The sequence below is a fragment of the Cydia pomonella genome, chromosome 10 (genome assembly GCF_033807575.1).
Source record: "Cydia pomonella isolate Wapato2018A chromosome 10, ilCydPomo1, whole genome shotgun sequence".
Taxonomy (NCBI): Eukaryota; Metazoa; Arthropoda; class Insecta; order Lepidoptera; family Tortricidae; genus Cydia; species Cydia pomonella.
This window is the reverse complement of record NC_084712.1, coordinates 10,681,837-10,703,218: the sequence shown is the minus strand read 5'-3', so window position 1 is coordinate 10,703,218 and position 21,382 is coordinate 10,681,837. Positions and strand designations below refer to the sequence as shown.

The window sequence follows — 21,382 nt, the reverse complement described above, 5'->3', positions numbered from 1 at the left end:
TTGTACCAAGGATGCTGGCAGCATTTTCTCGTTGTATCGCAATTCTGATGCGTTGTGCGAGGAAGCCGCCAGCTCTTCGGTTACCAGTTACGTGAACCAGACGCTTCGCGACTTCTGCAAAAAGACGCGAATTCTGCGATTTATTACATGTATCATCCGATAGATCTTACAAAAATATTATTTTTCTTCTTGTGGTCTTGTAAAATCATTTTATGACTTAATGTTTTTGAAAATAATCGCTCTAAAAGTAAAAAAAAAAGTTGAAAAGTATAAAGTAATTTCTCATAAAAACTATTTTGAACACGGAGGTGAAATTCAGATGGCAACTGCAGCTGCATTACCGCTGCGGCATATTAATTTCCTTCATATAGTGACGTTCATAGCCGCATTCCTGCCTCGATTAGAACGTGCAATCCGTCGCTCATTTTGTTAAGGAAATTGCCAGTGACTGCGCCCGTGTCAATACCGCAGCAGTTATATCGTAACAGTAATGCAGCTGCAGCTTCAACATTTTCACGTTTTGCATATATAGTAGATACATTTTCTAAGTAATACAACGTAATGACATTTTGTTTTACTTGTATACCTTTTTTATGGCCGGAAATCTACAATAAAACCGTTTTAAGCCCACCTTTTGCGACGGACGAGCAACTACGGAACCTTATTAGATACTTTGATAGTTAAAAATGTACTTGTATGTATCCGTTAGGTTAACTTTAGACTTGAGTTAGATTTAATAAATTTTCCAAGTTCGATCGAAGAGTTTTTCGGAAACATATTTGCTAGTATCAACATCCCTATAGTAAATCTTGATTGTGTCTAGACACGCTCTGTGCGCCGGATCTGAACACTCCTTTAAATGTTCCTCTCTGTTATATCTCAGACCGTATTTTAGTTGCAAAGCTGCATTTCACTGCTACGAGACATATTAATTCGGCCCATATATTACTCGTTTAAGTTCTGTTGAGAGCAAACTTTGTCTTTGCATATAGCATGTATCCAACATTTTCATGATTCACATTGTATTTTGCTTTGAACCCCAGTCATTCGATTTAGACTCACTCGTACTGAACGTACAGTGATGTAAGTAATATAAATATATGTGAATGTTTTTTACATATTCATGTTCTCCTTTTTGCTTTAGATCTTTTTAGAAATTTGCTAGCAGGTTAATACTTAAGGTTACGTGATGAAACCGCTAACTTCGTCATTCAATTTAGTAGTGAGATTGATAGAGACGTCGCACTTTTCCTGCTGCTGTGATGCTCTTACTTTTATTTTAGATTGAGAGATCAAAATCTTGATCGTGATTATTAAATCAACAAAAGATACTACGTTAAAACAAAGATCAATCTATAATTTCCCTCGGTCTCTCTCATTTTTCATATCAGATGCTTCCAAAATAACAAAGCGGCTTCTTTGGTCTGCAGAAATCAGGGATTATGGAATTGCGCATGCTGCTCTTGTTTTGTTATAACTCTGCTTCGGTTTTCTTAAGCTCACCTATTTTTGCATACCTTCCCGGCTTGACTTCACCCTAAAGGTAACATTACTGGGCAGCTCCATTACTGTTGCGCCATTATTGCTGCGGCGTTTATGTCGCCGCAGTATGATGTTCACCGCCGCATTACTGCCGCGATTAAAACATTTAATCCATCACTCATTTTATCAAGGAAATTGACAGGGACAGCTCCGCATCAAGGCGGTAGTAGTAATGTCGCGACAGTAACGAAGCTGCTGTTCCCATCGCAATGTTGCCTTTAGCAATGTTGACTACATGATAAAGGAGTCCATGGAGTGATGATGATGATCAATGTTTCCCTCAATTTAGACTAGTGAGAGCTAAATATTACACGAATGGTGGTCTAGCGTCTAACGGAACGTGGTCGTCGAAGTGACAGCAATATGTACACGCAGGATATATATGTGTATTCAGTTGACATTATGGACCTTTTAACTATTTTTTTTCCTTAAGATGGTGAGAATTAAGCAATTTGTGAGTCTCTTAATCGGATGCACAAATCTCTTTAATGTGATAACCATATTATGGATAGTTACTATTAACGGTAAAAACACTAAAAACCTAGCGAATAACTGTCTTAATTTTTTAACACAAATAAAAATTTATATTATCCTTGTGACCTTATTTATTTATTTTATTGTTAGATAAATAATACTTTATACTCCTTATACTTGGCAGGTGGTTAACCCCCCGTATTTTGCTCCTACTACAGGGTTCTTTTTAATTTAGCGGCGCTATTAGTTTCGCGTCAGGTGCGCGCGACGCGACTCGCCTCACCTGATTGATGGCTGGCGCACTTGTTCCGGTTCTCATTCATGTACCTTTAATGTGTACTTCCATTTCGTTACATGCACATTATTATATTACACAGCTATATTTCTTGATGACAGTATTCATTACGTGTGTATATTTGTTTCAATGAGTTTACGATATTTCGATATTGCTCCAAATGCCCATCATCACGGAGTGACTGGGACTTAATTAAATTAGAACAAAAAGTGCGCAATAAACACTAAATGTAAATAATCAAAATCATCCTGTTCATGTTCCTCCGCGATAAGATGTTGCAGTAATTAGCATAGGAATAATGTAGGTATGTCAAATAAGTACCTACATTTTTTTAAAGGCATTTCTTTAAAAAGTAGTACCTATAACGACCCGGATAAGCGGTTGCAATGGGTCATCAATGGGTCTATCCCCAATATGTAGGTAGGTACTATCATACTTGTATATTTAAACATCTAATCAAAGCATTTTCTGACACAGATTGCAAGGCGCTAATAGCAGGCAGCAAAGTGATGCAAAGTTGCCACGGGAAGAGAAGGTGCGAGGTGTTGGCTTCTAGAACAATCTTTGGGAATCCATGCAACCGCACCAACAGGATGTACCTCAAAGTTGTTTTTGCTTGTGGTAAGAACATTTTGTAATTTATAATGTGTTATTAATATTCAATTCCCAAAAATGGGTGAAATACATACCTACTGCTCAGAGTGGTATTTGGTTGTAGTAAGAACATTTTATAATTGATATTTTGTTGTTCAATTTCCAAAAATAGGTGGCACATACTAAGGGTAAATTTATCGCATGTGGATGTGGCACTTTCTTCGATATAAATAAATAATAATAGTTTTTTTGACTACTAGGTTTTTAACTACAATTTTTTTAACACTACGTCGGTGGCCAACAAGCATACAGCCCGCGTGATGGTAAGCAGTCTCCGCAGCCTATGGACACCTGCAACTCCAAAGCCGACCCTAACACTCCGCACCCTTGTTGAGCTCTGGTAACCTTACTCACCGGCAGGAACACAACACTATGAATAGGGTCTAGTGTTAGTGTTTTCTGTAAGGTACAGGTACTACCCCCACTTGGGCTCTGCTCTAGATCAGGAATGACATCCGCCATGCTATACCCTACCACACAAAACAACATAACATTCACTGTGCCCATACCTCTATTTTGAACGTAGTTTAAGGATATACCCGGGTCCAGCAAAATCTGCTTACTAATAGGTTGGATTCGGTCATACAAATATGATTATTTCAACCCTTGATTATTGATTCGAATATTTCTAAAATATTGTCATAGATTGGAAAATAAAGATAGATACTGAAATACTTAATGTAACAATATCACTCTTGAACCTCTTAGAAAATGGTACCTTACAGAACTGAATTGAATATTTACCTATACAAACTCCAGACCAACATTACAGTAATTACATTACAGCAAAAAAGATTACGATTAAAAAAAGATTATTTTTCAATATTCTTCACGTGGCTTGCTTTTTATCCGTGTTATTAAGAGTTTATTTTGCTATAAAATTCAGAAAAAATATTTCTTGATTCTTGAATATAGAAAGATGTGTTATCTGCATAGGTATGATACTACTTGCATAGGTATGAATAATGAAATCACTCTCGATGCTGGAATGACTTTGATATATTACTGCATAATATTTTTATTTATAATTTATGAATCTTGTTAATAATATATAAAACTCTATTAACATTTTATTTGCAATAACATTATACATAATAATGGATATATACAGAGGATTACTATTACTAGCTTAAATCTTCTATATATACATATATAAACGTGAAAGACCTAACTGACTGATTTAAATCAACGCACAGCCCAAACCGATGGGACTAGAAAGTCCAAATTTGGCAAGTAGGTTCCTTATAAGGTCATAGGGTCCACTAAGAAAGGATTTATCAAAATTCCGTAAAGGGATGAAATAGGGGTCCAAAGTTTGTATGGGGAAACAAGATTAGTTAGACTATTTTATTCCAAATCTTACAGGAGTATTCCTAAAGATAAATGAGTAAACACTTGTTTCAGGTTTTTTGAAAATTCAACCCCTTAAGAGGGGGAAAAGTCCCCAATAGGGTTGATATTTACAAATTACAAAAATGGCATGAACATTAAAATATAACGTAGCCGAACTGAACAATCATCCCCCTGGTGAGGGTGTAATGGGGTTGAAATCTCAAAATATCAATATGGGTATCGTTTTTATGGTTTTGTGGGACGCTAATTACAAAAATGGAAACAAAATTAAAATATAACTTATATAAACGTATTATATATAATAAATGGGAAAAACTTATTTCAACGTTTTTTTAAATTCATCCCCTAAAAGGGTTTAAATGGGGTTGAAAGTTTGTATTAGGTTCAAATTTTATTTTAAGCGAAGAACTTGAAACTTCGTAAAAAGGTATTTTATTAAAAGAGAAAAAAACTGATTTCAGCGTTTTTGAAAATTCATCTCTCAAGGTGGTCAAAAAGGGGTTGAAAATTGTTGAGCAGTAGACTCATCGTTCGTCGTGATATCTATTGTTAAGTAGCAGTACTGATAAATGCGCTACTTGCCGCTACATGTCAACTACGAAAATATAAGCGTTTGGGTAAGAAAACTGATGTAAGGAATAAGCAGTCTAGTCTTTTGCAGAGATTTGAGTCCATTACAGAGTTTTTTTTTATTTCCAAAAAATAATAATATGCAGCATTATACATTATAACCTAAAATTGAATTACAGGTACTATAAAATTACGCTTATTTTTTTAATGGTACTAGTATTTACATAAAACATACAAAATTATTAACGGAGTCTTTATCGGAGACTCGAGTTTGAATTACGCCTAAAAAATAGTAAATAAAACACTCGAGTCAAGACCTAAAAAAAATCGAAAGTTTTTATAGAGTCAAACCAAGATAAGTTGGTAGCGTTTTTGGCAGCCCAGCCAGTGCAAGTGTTATTTTAAATGAAAAACTTCTATGAAATTATGACGTTAACTTAACACTTGCTCAGGCATGGCTATCAATATCGCCTGCCAACTTATCTTTGTCTGACTCTAGCACAGTTTCGTAAAAACGAGTCGAGTCTAAAATTTCGTCTTCAAAGACTTGAGTTCCTAATACTAACACTACTTGTGATATTGAAAGCTACTTTATGTAAGTTAAGTAGGTAGGTTATTGTAGGTAATTTTACGAGTAGTTACATTGAAGACAAGAAACTTATTGAAATTGTTTTGGAATAGACTAGAAAACTTGACATGTACTGGAACATTTGAAAGTTAACATATAGTGTCCAATCAGTTAACATGTACGAGTACTTAGTTTGTACTAACTTAGTACAAATTAAGTACTCGTACTTAGTACGTGTACTAAGTACTTAGACTAAGTACAAACTTGTACTAAGTTTGTACTTAGTCTATGTTGGTATTAGGAACTCAAAGGGTTGTCCCTTATCGGATTGTAAGTATTCTTTACACTAAAACTGTTAGAAAACTCTTCGTATATATACAGCAGTGCTAAGCTGCTATGTGTTTACGTGTCACATCGACAACCATCGGGATTTCAAGGAAAATTCAATGCGGTTGTGTTAACATTGAATTTTTCTCTTGTAGGGAAAAAGAGTGACAGTTTAGAAATTGGTTTCAGACGTAAGGTTTTCTCATATGAAACTTTGATATTATATTAATATCCGATTCTTAGTAAACTCGGCTTCAATGTTAATAATACCGGGTGACTTCAAATTGGTAATGCAAAATCAATGTTTTACTTCTACGTCTCGTGCAGCGTGTATTTTGATACGACCACATAACCAAAGGGTAGTTTGTTTAAGCTTTAATTAATACAATTTCATACGTTATATAAGAAACAGATGACTTTTATTTTTCCATGTAAAATAATTCAGCAAGCAATCATCAACATATCACTTTGTTTTAACTAAAAACGTCGCATTTAGTGACGTGACATCAAAAGTGTCACAACTGACTATGATGTACGAATTACATTGCCGCTCAAAAAGAAATCAAAAATTGATTATGCTCTGATAGTTTTATAGCACTAAAACCTACGTCTTTTAATTTATGTTTGCGGATATATCAGATATACACACTGTATACGAACTTTTGGTATAATATCAATTTCAAGGCGTTCGAAACGTATAATGTTTGATGTAATTAAATATGTATAAATGCACGTGTCCTGACTGACTGACTGACTCATAAACGCAGAGCAACTACAAATGTTAGAAAATTGAAATTTGCAGATCAGATTACATATATTTATGATGTGATGTGTACAAGAAATAAGAAGCGATTTTGAGAGATCCAACCCCTAAGGGGGTTAAAAAGGCGGTAAAAGTTTGGATGGGGTTTAAGTTTTATTTTAAGCTAGGAACCTGAAATTGTATACATATTTTATTAGGCGGGCCGTATGCTTGTTTGCCACCGTCGTGGTATAAAAAAATAATCATTAAAAACAAGTTATTAATTTCTAGCGTTTCTCAAAATTTATTCCCTAAGGTGGTGAAAAAGGGGTTAAAAGTTTGTATGGAGATCAAACATTTTTTGAGTGCGGGACTTGAAAAGTTGTATAAAAACATATTATAAGAATTCAAGAAAAGTCATTTCAGCGTTTTAAAAAATTCATCTCCAAGAGGGTTAAAGAGGGGTTGAAAGTTTGTACGGGGTTCAAATTTTATTTTAAGCTACGAACTTCAAACTACGTAAAAGGGTCAAAATCGGCCCTACCTACAGACGACAAATACCTACCTGCCTTCTTTCAAATCCCGATTTCCTAGCTCTGGGTACAAAAGGCCTTGCTGGTCACTTTTTCTATCGTATTTGACATGTATTTCGGTTTATACCAATTTCTGATCCATTTATGATTAATTTAGGTTAATATTGCATAAGATTATTACATATTAATTTTCTATTATGTTATAATACAGCTCCAAAGGGAAGAATGAGGTAAAATGCCAATGTCTTCCAGACAAAAAAGTGTTAAATAAATAATCGAGTTTGATGAAATTCTCACCGGGATTTAGAGGCCGAAATTTATTTTACTGGCACATTTACCCTAGGGGTTAAATTTTGCGCAGCAGTTAATTACTTCTTAAATTGTGATTAGCTGCAATTAAGAGCTTTTCATTTTTTATAAAGAATTCATCAGTTAGCAATTTATAATAATGAATTAAGAGAAAATACCTGCTGAGGCTTTTCTCAAATTTGAGAATTTTAGGTAAATATCGCCGTCGTGCTGACAGGGATGGCTCCTAAAATTAGTGCGATAAGGACAACTGCAGCTTAGGCGAAAAATCCTGCGTAAAATCTCAGAAATAGAGGTTTCGTTCTCGTCATTTTCCTCCTCTAAAACTTAACTAATTGTAACGAAATTTTGGGAAGGGAATGAGAAAAAATATATGTTTGACTGTTTTGATTTTTGCGTTTGTTGTTGCCAATTTTGTATACTACTAGGTGTCTTTTTACGGCGCATTTATTTGGCCGTTTTTAGCTATTTTTAAAGTAACCTAATTCTTATATAATCAAGAATATTAAAGAAAGCAAAACGTAGAAATAGAAATATATTTATTTGCTTGAAATGTGGTACAACAAATTACATGGTGTGGCGGTCAGCAAAATATTATCTGCGCGTGTCGATAGCATGGTAGAGATTCTCGCACGCGCTGATCTAATTCAGATAATGTTTGTATGGCGTAGATTAAGGGTGTAAAATGACGATCACTCAACTGTATATAAACACTTAGTCAATACGGAATAAATCAGTTTAAGTCTACCCGTCATCGGTACCTTTTACTCACCCAACCACGTTTCTCTAAAGTTTCCGTTCCCACGCGCGCGCGCGATAATCTCTACCATGCTATCGACACGCGCAGGTAATATTTTGCTGACCGCCGCAGATGGTAACATTTTCTATACGTTCCAGTAGCGGCGCGTGAAAACTCTGGCTAGGCAACTCGGAACGAAAAAAAACACCTTAACATTATGTACTTTTTTTCATGACAAAAGTCAAGCTTGCGCTAGGTGTGTCCTTGGGCGCTGCCTTTTGCAGTTAGTGTATAATACAAAATATTTTAGTAACTTTATAGGTTTAGTAACTTTATATATAAATTTGTGCACAAAACTAAGTAAAATCACATAAAAACATTTAAAACTAATAATAACAACAAGCCTTGGTAACAACCGGGACGGGAGTGTTCACAAACACACAAATTCTAAAACTTATTACTACAAACCTACAAACAACACTTTCTTTGAAGAAACGTTCTTTATCAAATTATTAAACTTGAGACTACATAAAATTCTTGGATTTTTCTATTAAAATTCATCTTTTTTTTTAAATTTTTACAAAAATTGGTATTGATGATAGCAAAATACTGTACAATTTTACCCATTTATTCAATTCAAAGTTTTTGTATGGCAATATTAAGCATTCGCGCGGCAAACGCCACTCCATTCAAAATTGTGAAATAATACACTCCAATATAAATCTTACCTGTTTGTATTTAAGGTTTAAATTCAAATGAAGCAGCATGTTAATATAACTGACGTTATCGCGGCCGTGTAGAGAAGGCCTACCGCGTACCCTAGTTACGCTATTGGAGTAAAAGAGAAAGTTACCCGTAATTTACGTATTACGGTGTTCACGGTAGGCTCCTCAGTACTCGCGGACTTTATGAATATGTGCGTGCATTTTTCCAATATAAACCTTATACTGTTACGTTTAAGGTTTTTATTGAAATTAATAACCCGATACAAGACCGAGTGGCTTTGAAGCTCATTCGCGTGGACTCTCTATAGCAAACTTTATGAGCGTGTGCGTGAGTTTTCGTATCTGTGTAGTGGCGCATGAATGAATAGTCAAGCTTAACTTCACTTCGCGCGTCTGCTATGATTAGTGCTTTTGTAAATCGTGTTATCAATTCCAAGGTAATGTAATACGTAGTGTTTTCATTATGGATATATTTTAATTTTAATGATGATATAGAAGTTTGGTTTATGTAGCAATAAATTTTAGGCAAGCCGGTGGAAATCGAGTTGTATGGAGCCGCCGCCGCCCCTGATACGTTCAGCACATCTCGTTGACAATATGGGCATGCAAAATTATTACTTTAACATCTAAATATTATTTACATTCTATTTACATTTAATGATAATATTGATAATATATGAACGGCTGCTTGACACCATAATGATATCTACACTATATGTACACGTGCAGGCAGAGGTACTGGTACCTAATATTAAAATAAAATATAACAAAAAGTATTCATCTAGGGCCAAAATCCAGAGACGAAAATGCTGAGAACGTTAGTATGGAAAAATGACCACTGTCTCCCCTTAAAAAGTTCAAAAAAAGAATAATGAGATCCCTGTCACTTTTACCTGTACTTTAATGTCACTAAGGTTGAAAGAATAAATAAATTTACTTATTTATTGATGGAAATTATTTATCCAAACAAACATCTGTCTTTCTCTAATAGGTACTTACTATTATTTATTCTGTGGTAATATCTATGAAAACTGCATAAGACTAAGGCAGATGTCACACTGCTCCGCACTTCGCAGCGACGTACGGTGCTGCGGTTTTTAGTTTAGTACTGCAGAATCTATATTTGTATACAAAAACCGCATGATATAACACAGTGGCTCCGCGTCTCAGTGCGAAGGTGTGAACCGCAAGACGGTTCGCACCTTCGGACGTCGATACGGTGCGAGATGGGGGGTATGCCACACCGAACTCCGCAATTCCGTCCTGATTTTTGTGCAAATAGGACGTGATCGGAATAGATCTCGATATTCTCGATATAGATAAGTTTATTTTTGAAATTAAAAGCCGTCCAGTAATTTGGAATATGAAATGTGAAGCGTACAGTGATCGTGTGCAAAAAGCAAGACAATGGGAGGAGGTGGTAAATATATTTACCGACCCCCTATATGACTCGATAGATGATAAGAAAAGAAAAAAATGGACATTCGGGTGCAGTTACAAAAAAAATTCTTCGTGTTGCCTTAAATCTTCAAAATCTCTTACAAAAGATTAATGTATGCGTCTGGCTTGTAAATAGGGATGTACCCAGTATCTTCTGCGTTTTTTGAGTTGATTATATAAAACCCAAACTAAAATTCGGCGCAGTGTTTTGAATAAATTCCTTTTCAATTGTACTAACAAATGATCACCCCGACGTTCGAAAATGAACGCGGTTCGTCGTGCACCGCAACTTCGGACGAAGATACGAAGAAAATTCACGGTTGTGCGTTATCGCTTCACGCGAATTCGTCGCTCCGTACGCCGCAACGAAATGCGGCGTCAGTGTGACATCCGCTTAAACGTGGACAATTCATGTTATGAATTTGGTCTATTTTTTTTCCCAATATCTGTATCTAGTTCTGAAAAATGTCTGTGATCAAGGCTATAACCGCGAAAATCGAAGTTCGTCAATTGCGGCATTTTTCTCTGTCACTCTAATTACGTCTTAGTGAGAGTAAAAGAGAAAAATCCCCGCAATTTGCAAATTTTGGTTTTCGCGGTAGGCCCCAGTGCTCATAAATTGCGTATCCCATTTGTCTTATTTTATTAATGTTAGGGGAGCCTAAGAGGGGATTTCTGAAGTTACTCGAGCTCATCAGATTAAAATAAGGGGAATACTTACCTTCATCCTTGAGTACCTCCACCATGTTTGAGTTCTTAAAACAGAACCGCACATCCAAGATAGCTCGTCAGAATATTTAAAAAAATCGATCATCAGAAATACTCGAAAGCGTCAGAATAAGATTTAGTGGATTCATTACTTGTTAAATCGTTCATTTCAATAATCTGACGATTTCAGCGATCCGCAAGTGAGTGGCAAGGTCAGTTTCAAAAAACGTGACTTTGATGGATGGTTCACAGCGTCCAAGCTGGACGAACGTGTGCTATAACCTTATCCTTTATCCGACAAAGACACTTGTCTTTCTTTTACCATTCTATCCAGAACGCAAGAGTGATCAAAACGTAAAAGTCGCCATGTCAGTAATTTACGAACTCAACGTAACATTTTTTACTTAGTTTCTTTGTTTTCTTTGGCAAAAAGTATGCATATTTGACCTACTTCATACTTTTTACAGATGATACTGAAACAGATACGTCACTCTCGTAGAAAACTATAATGAAGTCCGTAAAAGCTAATTTTGCTCTGATTTCAATAGAACAAAGTGAGAGAGCGTCATTATAAACGACATAATTTCACAGGAATTTGACAATAGAGATGACATTCTTACACTTTGTTATCTTAGTCCGACTCTACTTTGGGTCAGTGTTATCCACTGAAACATTTTGTTTTAAAAATATTCCAAATAAATAACTACCTATGCCACCTATTTCAAACAACTATGAAGAATATGTATATTGGAATATCAAGAGGAAACAGGCGTAATTGTTTTGAGACTGACCTATCTGTGTAGCGTACATACTCGTATGTGTGTGTGTGTTTTCTGGATTGTTAGTACGAAAAGTGGTAAGGAAGCGTGGTTGTTTTCAAATACCTAGCTCAACTTCTTTGAAACTAACTCAGTAAGTAACACATTCTGTTTGCATCTTTCGAGTTGTTGGTACACAATAGCTGGATGTTTTACGAGCGCAAGTTTTGCTTTTCTTTTCCGTTTTTAAGATATTTAAGTTTTTATGTTTGCTGAGAAATATTTTGGAAGATAATATATGTATGCTGAGTTGTGAGAAACGGAATGTTCCCTAAAATAAACTCAAAATATGGGTTGGAAAGGCGATTAAAGAAATCTTATTGTTATTTTCTGTTTTTCGGTGATGATAAAAATACCTACAGGGTGATTCATGAGACGTGAGCAGGACTAAGCCTACACAATCAGTAAATGTTAATGAACCGTTCATCATCATATTTAAGTAAAACAATCTCGGTTTATTTCTGTTATTTAACTTTTTGGGAAGGACAAATTTGATAATCTACAATCATGGACACAACACACAACACAACACAACACAACACACAACACACACAACACTTAATTATGAAAGATAAAACCTCTTTAACCGTTATGACAGCACTTTGATTATGAAGAAAACAAAATGTCACACTTGAATGAGATACGATTTTTCAAAAGTAACCAGGCTTCGGTGACATTCAATTTGTCACTTGTTACGGATAAAACAAAGAGGGTGACCATACATGGCGTAAATAAATTAAAACATTTTTTTTTGAACAGTAAAAAATAAAAGAACGTTATTCTCACAAATACTGCTACGAAACAGTTGCTTATAACTTACTGAATGCTCAAGCTTGATCCTGCTCACGTCTCCTGAATCACCCTGTATAATTTACTTCCTTGAATCGTGGCCAATACAAATGTAACTTCAAAATAGTTATGCCCGAAGAATTCTACATAATAATCTATATAATTCAGATCTCTATTTCCAACGGTTTGGGCTGGGCGTTGATTTAAGTGACTGAATAGAGATCTGAATTTTTCACAACGTTAGTATCCACTAAGAAGGGGTTTTTCAAAATTGATCCCCTAATGGGGGTAAAAAGGAGATGAAAATTTGTATGGGGTTCAAGTTTTATTTTAAGCTAGGAATTCGAACTTCGTAAAAATATATACTATTAGAATACAAGAAGATTTCAGCAATTTTGCAAATTTATCCCCTAAGGTAGTGACAAAGGGGTTGAACGTTTGTATGGACATTAAATTTTTTTATAAGTGCGGGACTTGAAACTTTGTACATGAGGATATTATTAAAACACAAGAAAAGTAATTACAGTGGTTTTAAAAATCATCCCCTAACAGGCTTAAAAAAGGGTTGAATGTTTGAGTACATTAGAAATTCTTTGAAACTGCTTATAAAGGCATAATATAAGATAACAAAATAACATTGACTGAACGTTATTAAAAATATCACCCCTAAGGGGGTTAAAAGGGGATGAAAGTTTGTCTGGGGGTTCAAATTTTATAATAAGTAAGGAACTTGAAACTTCTTAAAAAGGTAATATAATAAACAGGAGAAAAACTTATTTCAGCGTTTTTTTATTGACGACCGGTCTGGCCTTGTGGGTAGTGACCCTGCCTATGAAGCCGATGGTCCCGGGTTCAAATCCTGGTAAGGGCATTTATTCGTGTGATGAACATGGATATTTGTTCCTGAGTCATGGGTGTTTTCTATGTATTTAAGTATTTATAAAATATTTATATATTATATATATCTTTGTCTAAGTAAGTTCCCCCAACACAAGCCTTATTGAGCTTATTGTGGGACTTAGTCAATTTGTGTAATGTGCTATAATATTTATTTATTTATTTATATTTATTTATCCCCTAAAAGGGTTAAAATGGGGTTGAAAGTTCGTATTAGGTTAAAATTTTATTTCAAGTGAGGAACTTGAAACTTCGTAGAAAAGTATTTTATTAAAAGAGAAGAAAAATGATTTCAGCGTTTTTGAAAATTCATCTCTCGAGGTGGTGAAAAAGGGATTGAAAGTTTGTATGGAAATCACAATGTTTTTCGAGTACCGAACTTGTAACTTTGGGCATTTGAATATTATTAAAATACAAGAAAAACAATTTCAGCGTTTTTAAAGATTCATCCTCTAACTGGGTTAAAAAGGGGTTGAAAGTTTGAATCCGTTACAAATACTTTGAAACTTCTTAGAAAGGCAGGCTAGCCGATTACAAAAAAAAGTGATTTCGACGTTTTTGAAAATTCAACCCCTAAGGGGGTTAAAAAGGGGGTGAATGTATGTATGGGCTTCAAGTTTAATTTTGAGCTAGGAACTTGAAACTATGTAAAAAGGTATTATATTAAAATAGAAGAAAATTGTTTTCAGCGTTATTGAAAATTCATACCCTAAGTTTGTGAAAAGGGGTTGAAAGTTTTCATCGGAAACGATTTTTTTTGTGTATAGTGAACTTAAAATGTATTGAAAAGACACAATTCGAAAAAAACCAGCCAAGTGCGAGTCGGACTCTAGGGGAGGGTTCCGTACAAACCTGTAGGTATATAAGTAAAAGTTCACCCATCACGACAATCGAGTCATATCAACTATTAAAAATATTTTTATTATATGATGTAACTAAAAGTTTACGGTTTTCGCAATTTTTCCTTTATCTGTGTCTCAAATTTTAAGATTCTGAGTTCATGGAAGTACCCTGTAGGTTTTGATTTCCTTGAAAGTGTCGAAAATTTGCGGAAATTTGCGGCCTAAACGGCTGTATCTTTTGATTGCGTTGGCTTAGAAGTTTGATTTTATTCCAGCTCCAATGGACAGTAGACCTGAGTATTTGATATATATTCCAGCTTGATCGCTCTACGCGTTCCTGAGAAAAGGGGTCTTGACAGTCAGACGGACGGACGGACGGACAACAAAGTGATCCTATAAGGGTTCCTTTTTTTTCTTTCGAGGTACGGAACCCTAACAAGAAAAGTGATTTCAGCGTGTTTAGAAATTTATTCCCTAAGGGAGTTAAAATGGGTTGAAAGTTTGTATTAATCCCCAAAATCTATGAAAAAGGGTTGAAAATTTGCATCGGGAGAGAAGTTTTTTTTTAATAGTGGGCTTCAAAATTATCAAAGGAGTTGACAGGGATTACATCGAGAGATTTTTTTAGTTAGGATCTAGAAACTTCGTTGGTTGGGATGGGACAGACAAATCTCATGCATTGTATAATTAGTAAGAAATGATTAACCGTCCTTACTGCAATCTTTTGCTGCATAATGTTCTACGCTCATGAAGAATATATAACCATCTACATACAAATTTACGCGTACGAACTTACGAAGTCGCGGGCAATAGCTAGTTAGTAATAAGTAACTAACGGTCATTTACATTTCATGGAATAATGTATTATTAGTTAATAGCCATGTCATATAAAATTATCATTTAACTTAAATAAGGACTTCACTGATTTGTTTACTTAATTCAATAATCTGAAATAATTAATTTGAAGCCGGGCGGTGCACAGAACTCGACGCTAAGTGCGACGAACTAGCCGGACCGCCTGTGGCCATAATTTACAGTTACTTATGTCGGAGGAGTGCTGCTGACCTACACCGACGATGGTTTGGCTGCACATTTGCTGCAAAAATTGGTTTTGTCAGTAGTTACTTGTAAGTGTGCCAGCGACGTCCTCAGCGGTACAACCCTATTATTATTTGAAACCAGATTTGCATTTTGTCCTCTAGGGTGCAAAGTAATTTAATGGGTTTTCTCTCGTTATTTTGATACGTTGGACTTTAGAGAGATAGTTTTTAATGATAAGTACCTAACAATTTCATAGTAATCATTTAGATTAGATTTTGGTATGGTGAACATGTGTGTGATTATCTGGGTAGCAAAATAATGCACCTATTGAGACCCAAGCAAGACAAAGATTTCAAAATTCAACTATGCTGCCTTCTTAAATAATCGCTATGTAGAGTCACGATTAACATTAGTCGCTTTTTTTTTAAATTTATTTTCAAAAATAGTATATTACATCTTAAACTTATGTTAGGTTCGCCAAACTTACAAGCTACTACAACTACAGCTTACAGCTCGCTGTTAGGACAATGTCAGAGCCTGACTTATAGCGTAGGACCACGCTGAATGTTTTGTATGTACCTAAGTAAACCCCATAAATATAGCTCTGTTCGAAGAGCGTTGGGTCCTGCAGCTTCAAGTTTAAACCACACACGCCCTCTACGATTTTTTTTATTTCCTTTAGCAGTTATTTAGAAGGTGACATTGGTCATTAAGCCAAAGAACATTATTAAATTATAGGTATATTAATGGTTTCTATTTATCTGGTTTACTACTTAGTGGATTAATTACCTTCCCAGTTAAAAATCAGATAAATCCTATCATCAATAATTTTGACCTGTCTATATATATATAACGAGGAACCCAGTACAAAAACCTCCATAGCTTCCGCATCTTCCCGGACGGACGCGCCTTTTGGTTAGCGAAGTGAAAGGTTTAAGTCCCATTGAAAACATTTTCCTCCTATTTGTTGTTGCAGTGCCTCTGGGCGTTCTCACAGAGCAGTATGAGTCCGCTCGAGAGACGGACGAGACCATGAATGGGGTTCTGAATTCAGCCGCTTCCGAGTTATACGATAATACAGGTATGTCTGTACCGATATGCGACTGTTTTTGTATCATATTAGGTACATTATTTCATTTTATTCAAAATGATTTCGTGTGTGTGTGTGTGTGTGTGTGTGTGTGTGTGTGTGTGTGTGTGTGTGTATGTGTGTGTGTGTGTGTGTGTCTGTATTTGCTTCATTTATATTCTTCTTTTCTTTCTTACTTTGTTTTTTTAGTCTCTTATTTTGCCTGCTTTTCAGTTGAACCGAATTCCGACACTCTGGAATTATACAACCGTTCCGAAGCCCTCACCGTGTCCGCGTCGTCTCGTCTTCATGCCGCTACCGTTGTCTGTGTTTTTGTGTCAATTTTAATTTGTTTTCTGGTGAACGTTTGTAGTAACCTTGTGCTTGGTATGGCACGAAGTACTTAGTTGATTTTTTTAATCTTATTTCTATATTTTCGCATTTTGTACCTATATTGTTCTTTAATATATGTTTTCTATCTGTCTCTATCTATTTGTCTCTATCACTTAAGTGAATATTTATCTCAGCATTCTTACCTAATCTTAAGCTGCTTTTATTTATTTATTCATTTTATTTATTTAAAATTTGATTCAGACAGCAACGCTCATATTACAAATAGCTTATAAACTAACATACATATCCATTTTATAAAATTAAAACTTAACACTATTTATGCGACAAAAAAGACGCATGTTAATGTTTCAGATGCTAAATTTGTATGGTTTGATTTAGTGAACTCTGAAAGATGGAATGAGGTAAACGCGACTCCCATGGTGAACCCAGCCGTCCAGCCGCCGTGGGTCATCAGCACGCCAGCTACGACTACTACCGATCCAGTTGCTACAAAACATGAAGAGACTGCAATAGTCAATACAGGTAATTGGGAAGTTAAGATAATCATATTTTATCGACTAACCTACCGTAAACTCAAAGGGCGTGAGAGATGAAATGGCGAAATTGATTTTAAAATGCAGTTAAACCTAGATTTTTTTCATCTAGCGTATGGTATATTCAACATTACGATAACTTTATAATTATAAAGAAGAAAGGGGACGAAGTCATGTGACCGCTTCTCCATAAACACGAAGTCCCATTTTCATCTCTGGATATTAACATAATAGAAAAGAATCAGAAAATCTAAAAAATACAAACGAAAGCCCCTTAGCCATGGCTTATAATTGAGTAAAATTATTTTCCATATAGCCAATATCCAGATGGCGAAGCTGTCTTCTACTATCATCTTAACGTTATAGAGTTATAGGATAACTAGACAGTAAACAAAGACGACTCTTGGCAGAAGTGGTCGTTTCCATCATTTTAGTGCTTGGTAATGAACTTCATAACACGATGCCATTCTTCTCTGTTGATTGCCTTCTTGGCAAATCCGTAAGCCAAACTATCTACCACTCACTTGACTATATTCTTAGTATAAGCCTGTAAATATCGATTTAAAATTAGCGCATTTTACTATATACTTAGGTACCGCGCCTTAAGTGTAAATTTATCTTAAAGTTTGAAGCTAACCTAGTTTAATTATATAAGTTTAGTAAGTTTGCGGAATAGCTAATATGTTTTGTTTAAATATTTTGATTCTTTGTTTTTTCATTTGTTATGTAGTTTCGCAGTGCCTTGGTAATAGGAATCTCGATAACTCAAACCTCGATAAAACAAAATCCTCGCTGTACGAATTTTTCATACGTCTTACCTCTGTAACTTGAAACCTCTTTAAGACGAACAAAAACGTTAAACATCCTCCCTACTTCGGTGTCTTCTATTACCTACTCGAAAACCAGCCAACACGAAGTTTTTGGGATGTTCCTTGAAATCTGTGCTATCGCGGTTCCACTGTAATACCTACTGTAACGCTGTGTAACTAATTTGAACTATAAAATAATATAACAATTTTTTTATATCTAATATATATTAATAAAATAAACTTTAATACTCGTATAAAATAGGTGCATACATAAATTTTCAAGAAGATATCATTAGTAAATACAAAAATGTTAAATGAATCTCTGTCGCTTAAATCCTGATGTCCATATCCCGATCACTTCCGTAAATTATGTATAGGATATTTCTTTTACTTATTTTTTCTGTAAGTAATGATTACTTTTCAGTGAAAACCAACTCATATTTGTTATTAGCAATTCATTGAAAAACTTTATTAGTCCAAGGAAAAACTCTCATAAATAGGACAGATTTATCTTTTGAAAAACTAACTACTTAAGTTATAGATTTTTTCTCTGTATTTAAGGAAACTTAATTGACGCACAATTTCTAACTTGATTACATGGATAGTCTTATTTATATCATGAAGAATATGTTATTTATATCATGTAAAGTTATACATTATATTAGAAAATAGATAAATCAAACAATTAAGAGCTGTATTTCTTTACAGGGTCACCGACATCACGAAATATCGCAATTTATGTTGGCATAAGCGTTCTACTCTTCATCATCTTTATCGTCCTGCTCATCGCAGTACGCTGCTATATTATAAGAAAAAATACGAGAAACTCCAAAAACGGCGACATGTTCATAGCCGAAACACCCAACGTGTTCAACGATGCCGTCTCAGACATCGACAATGACATTGACGTCACGCACATGTCGGGCACTTTCTACGACCCCGTACATCCGGACATGATATTATATAGGGACGTGCCTGGCAGTAAAGGGACGTTACGCGCTATGAGACCCTTATCAACCATATACCCCTGTGCCGGCGCCAGTATGTACGGTAATTTAGATTACGTCCCTCCGCAGTACAGAGAAGTTGCGGCTGGGAGGCTCAGTAGAGAAGCAAGTAGGGAAAAAGAAGATGTAGAAATGGATCACGAGGTAGTAGTTAGTCCAAAAAGTTTGAATAGGTTTTCAAATTCTCAATATTATTACGGCTGACGACGTGATGATAAGGCGATCGATGACGAGTCTAGAACTTACTGTTTTTAGGGAGATTGTAAATGTTTTGTCAGATAATGTTATATAAGAGGTTTTGTTATGGTAATTGTTTTAATTTTGCACCAAAAACCACCCTATATAATATTCTATTGTAATTTCTAGCGATAATCTCATGTGTTTTGTGTTGTGTTTATTATTGACAACATTATTCGCTCTTTACAAGAAAAAAAGAATTTATGGCTAGTCCTAGTATTTTTAAGCTAGAATTATCGTCCATCGTGATAAAAACTGTCTCTTAATGGCAATTAAAATTGTTTTTAATGTAAAATAAAATAGTTCTGTAAATCTCTAAATAGGAATAGACCGAATAAATACGTGTATTATAAAGAAATACTTCTCTAAAACTTTTAGCTACTGACTGTCTGTTCAACTTTTAGCAGGAGTAATGCCCGATTTACACATTGTTTAGTGTTAAGTGTGAGTACTCAAGTAGTAAATGTATGAACTCGCACTTAACACTTATCAATGTGTAAATCGGGCTTTACCGCGTAATGTACGCGGATGAGCAGCGACATAATGATTTAGTGTGGCTGCCAACAGTTCGGCACTGACATAAACGCTATCGAGAAGGTAACTTACTTTCTATGCATCTCGCTCGTACTCGCATATAAGTGCGAGCGCGATATAAATAAAGTAAATTACGTTCTCGATAGCATATATGTCAGTTTTGACACTGTCAGTGACTCAAATGCGGGGCACGTCGTTTTGTCACAATTTACACATCTGTTATTTTAAGAACTATTTCCTAATACTCTAAATATTTATATATTTGCTGGAATATTTGAGTATTGATTGATGAAATCAAGCATTAATCAAAAAACGCCTTCGCGTCCTGTAATCTACTTCTTCTAATAACAAAATTTCCGTGAGATTCAGACATTTGCATTTAACTTCTTTTCTTTTCTTCATATTTTCGACTTAAAATACATGAGTGACCATATATTTAATAAACGAATGATTTTGTAATAAATGGATATTACGTGTTTTTATTCCGTATTTATTTCTATAAATGCATAATGTTTTGTTCATTGAACTTGTACTTTTCAGACATGAAAAAACACGCTTGGTCGTTGTCATCGTTGAAAGTTAAAGCAACTGTGATGAAACAACATCGAATTTTAATTTATCACTCTTTCGCTGACATCCTCATTTAATAGCTTATCGGGCTTGCCAAATAAAACAAAAGGGAAAAGGGTACATTGAATTGCTTTTTGCATTTTCGGATGTTTTTCATTGAAAAAACTTTTACATTGAACCTTAAAATATTATATTGGAGTTTTGGGACGTTAAACATAAAAAAATCATTGATGAATGAAAAAATGGCGTTGGATTTATGTATATCGATTGTCGATGTTATACTTATAGTCAAATCATTAAAATAAAACACAGCATATCTCATATTATTATCTACATCAAAGGCTTTTTCGTTTTATAAATTGAAATATCTGCAATAAATGCTGTTAAATTTTCGTACAAACAAATTGAATAATTTTAATAACGTATAACATACGAAACAATTTGCATAAAAACAAAATGCATGATTTCATGAAATAAATTCGATTAAAACTACTAATTTATCATAAGAAGATTTGCAATAAGTACTTAACGTTTATTTTAAATAAACTCTACAATCATATACACGGTGCCCGTGAGCATTGCAAGAGATTTTAACGGTATATTCCTGATTTTGTTTAAAGACAAAAATATCCTAGAAACTTTTTTGGAATACACCTAATTTCAGAGTTAACTAAAACAAATTTTTATTGTTACTTAGTACAAAACGCCTTTTTGATGACGATGTTGTCACTACGGGACCTAATCCATATATCCTTAATGATAGATGTCAAAAAGTGACAAGTAACATTTTGCAAAAATAGGTTTTATAAAATAAGTTCAAATTATTTTTGAGTTACAGTTTTACAAATAGAGTTTACATTCTATGTAGAAATACATACAAACAATCGAAAAACAATTATTTTG

General features: G+C 34.7%; 1 protein-coding gene across 2 annotated transcripts in view; it reads left to right on the top strand.

Moving 5' to 3' along the window:
* LOC133522081 (protein eva-1 homolog C-like) overlaps window positions 1-19,523 on the top strand; it is a 73,687-nt gene extending 54,164 nt beyond the window's left edge. Inside the window, exons 5-8 of one of the 2 annotated variants that reach the window (XM_061857284.1) lie at window positions 2,789-2,932; window positions 16,343-16,447; window positions 17,168-17,311; window positions 18,840-19,523. In XM_061857284.1, coding sequence (XP_061713268.1) covers window positions 2,789-2,932; window positions 16,343-16,447; window positions 17,168-17,311; window positions 18,840-19,342 — 896 coding nt within the window. In that variant the 3' untranslated portion in view covers window positions 19,343-19,523. The remainder of the gene's footprint in view (window positions 1-2,788; window positions 2,933-16,342; window positions 16,448-17,167; window positions 17,312-18,839) is intronic. The other variant, XM_061857285.1, reaches the window with a different exon arrangement.
* Window positions 19,524-21,382: the final 1,859 nt, after the last annotated feature.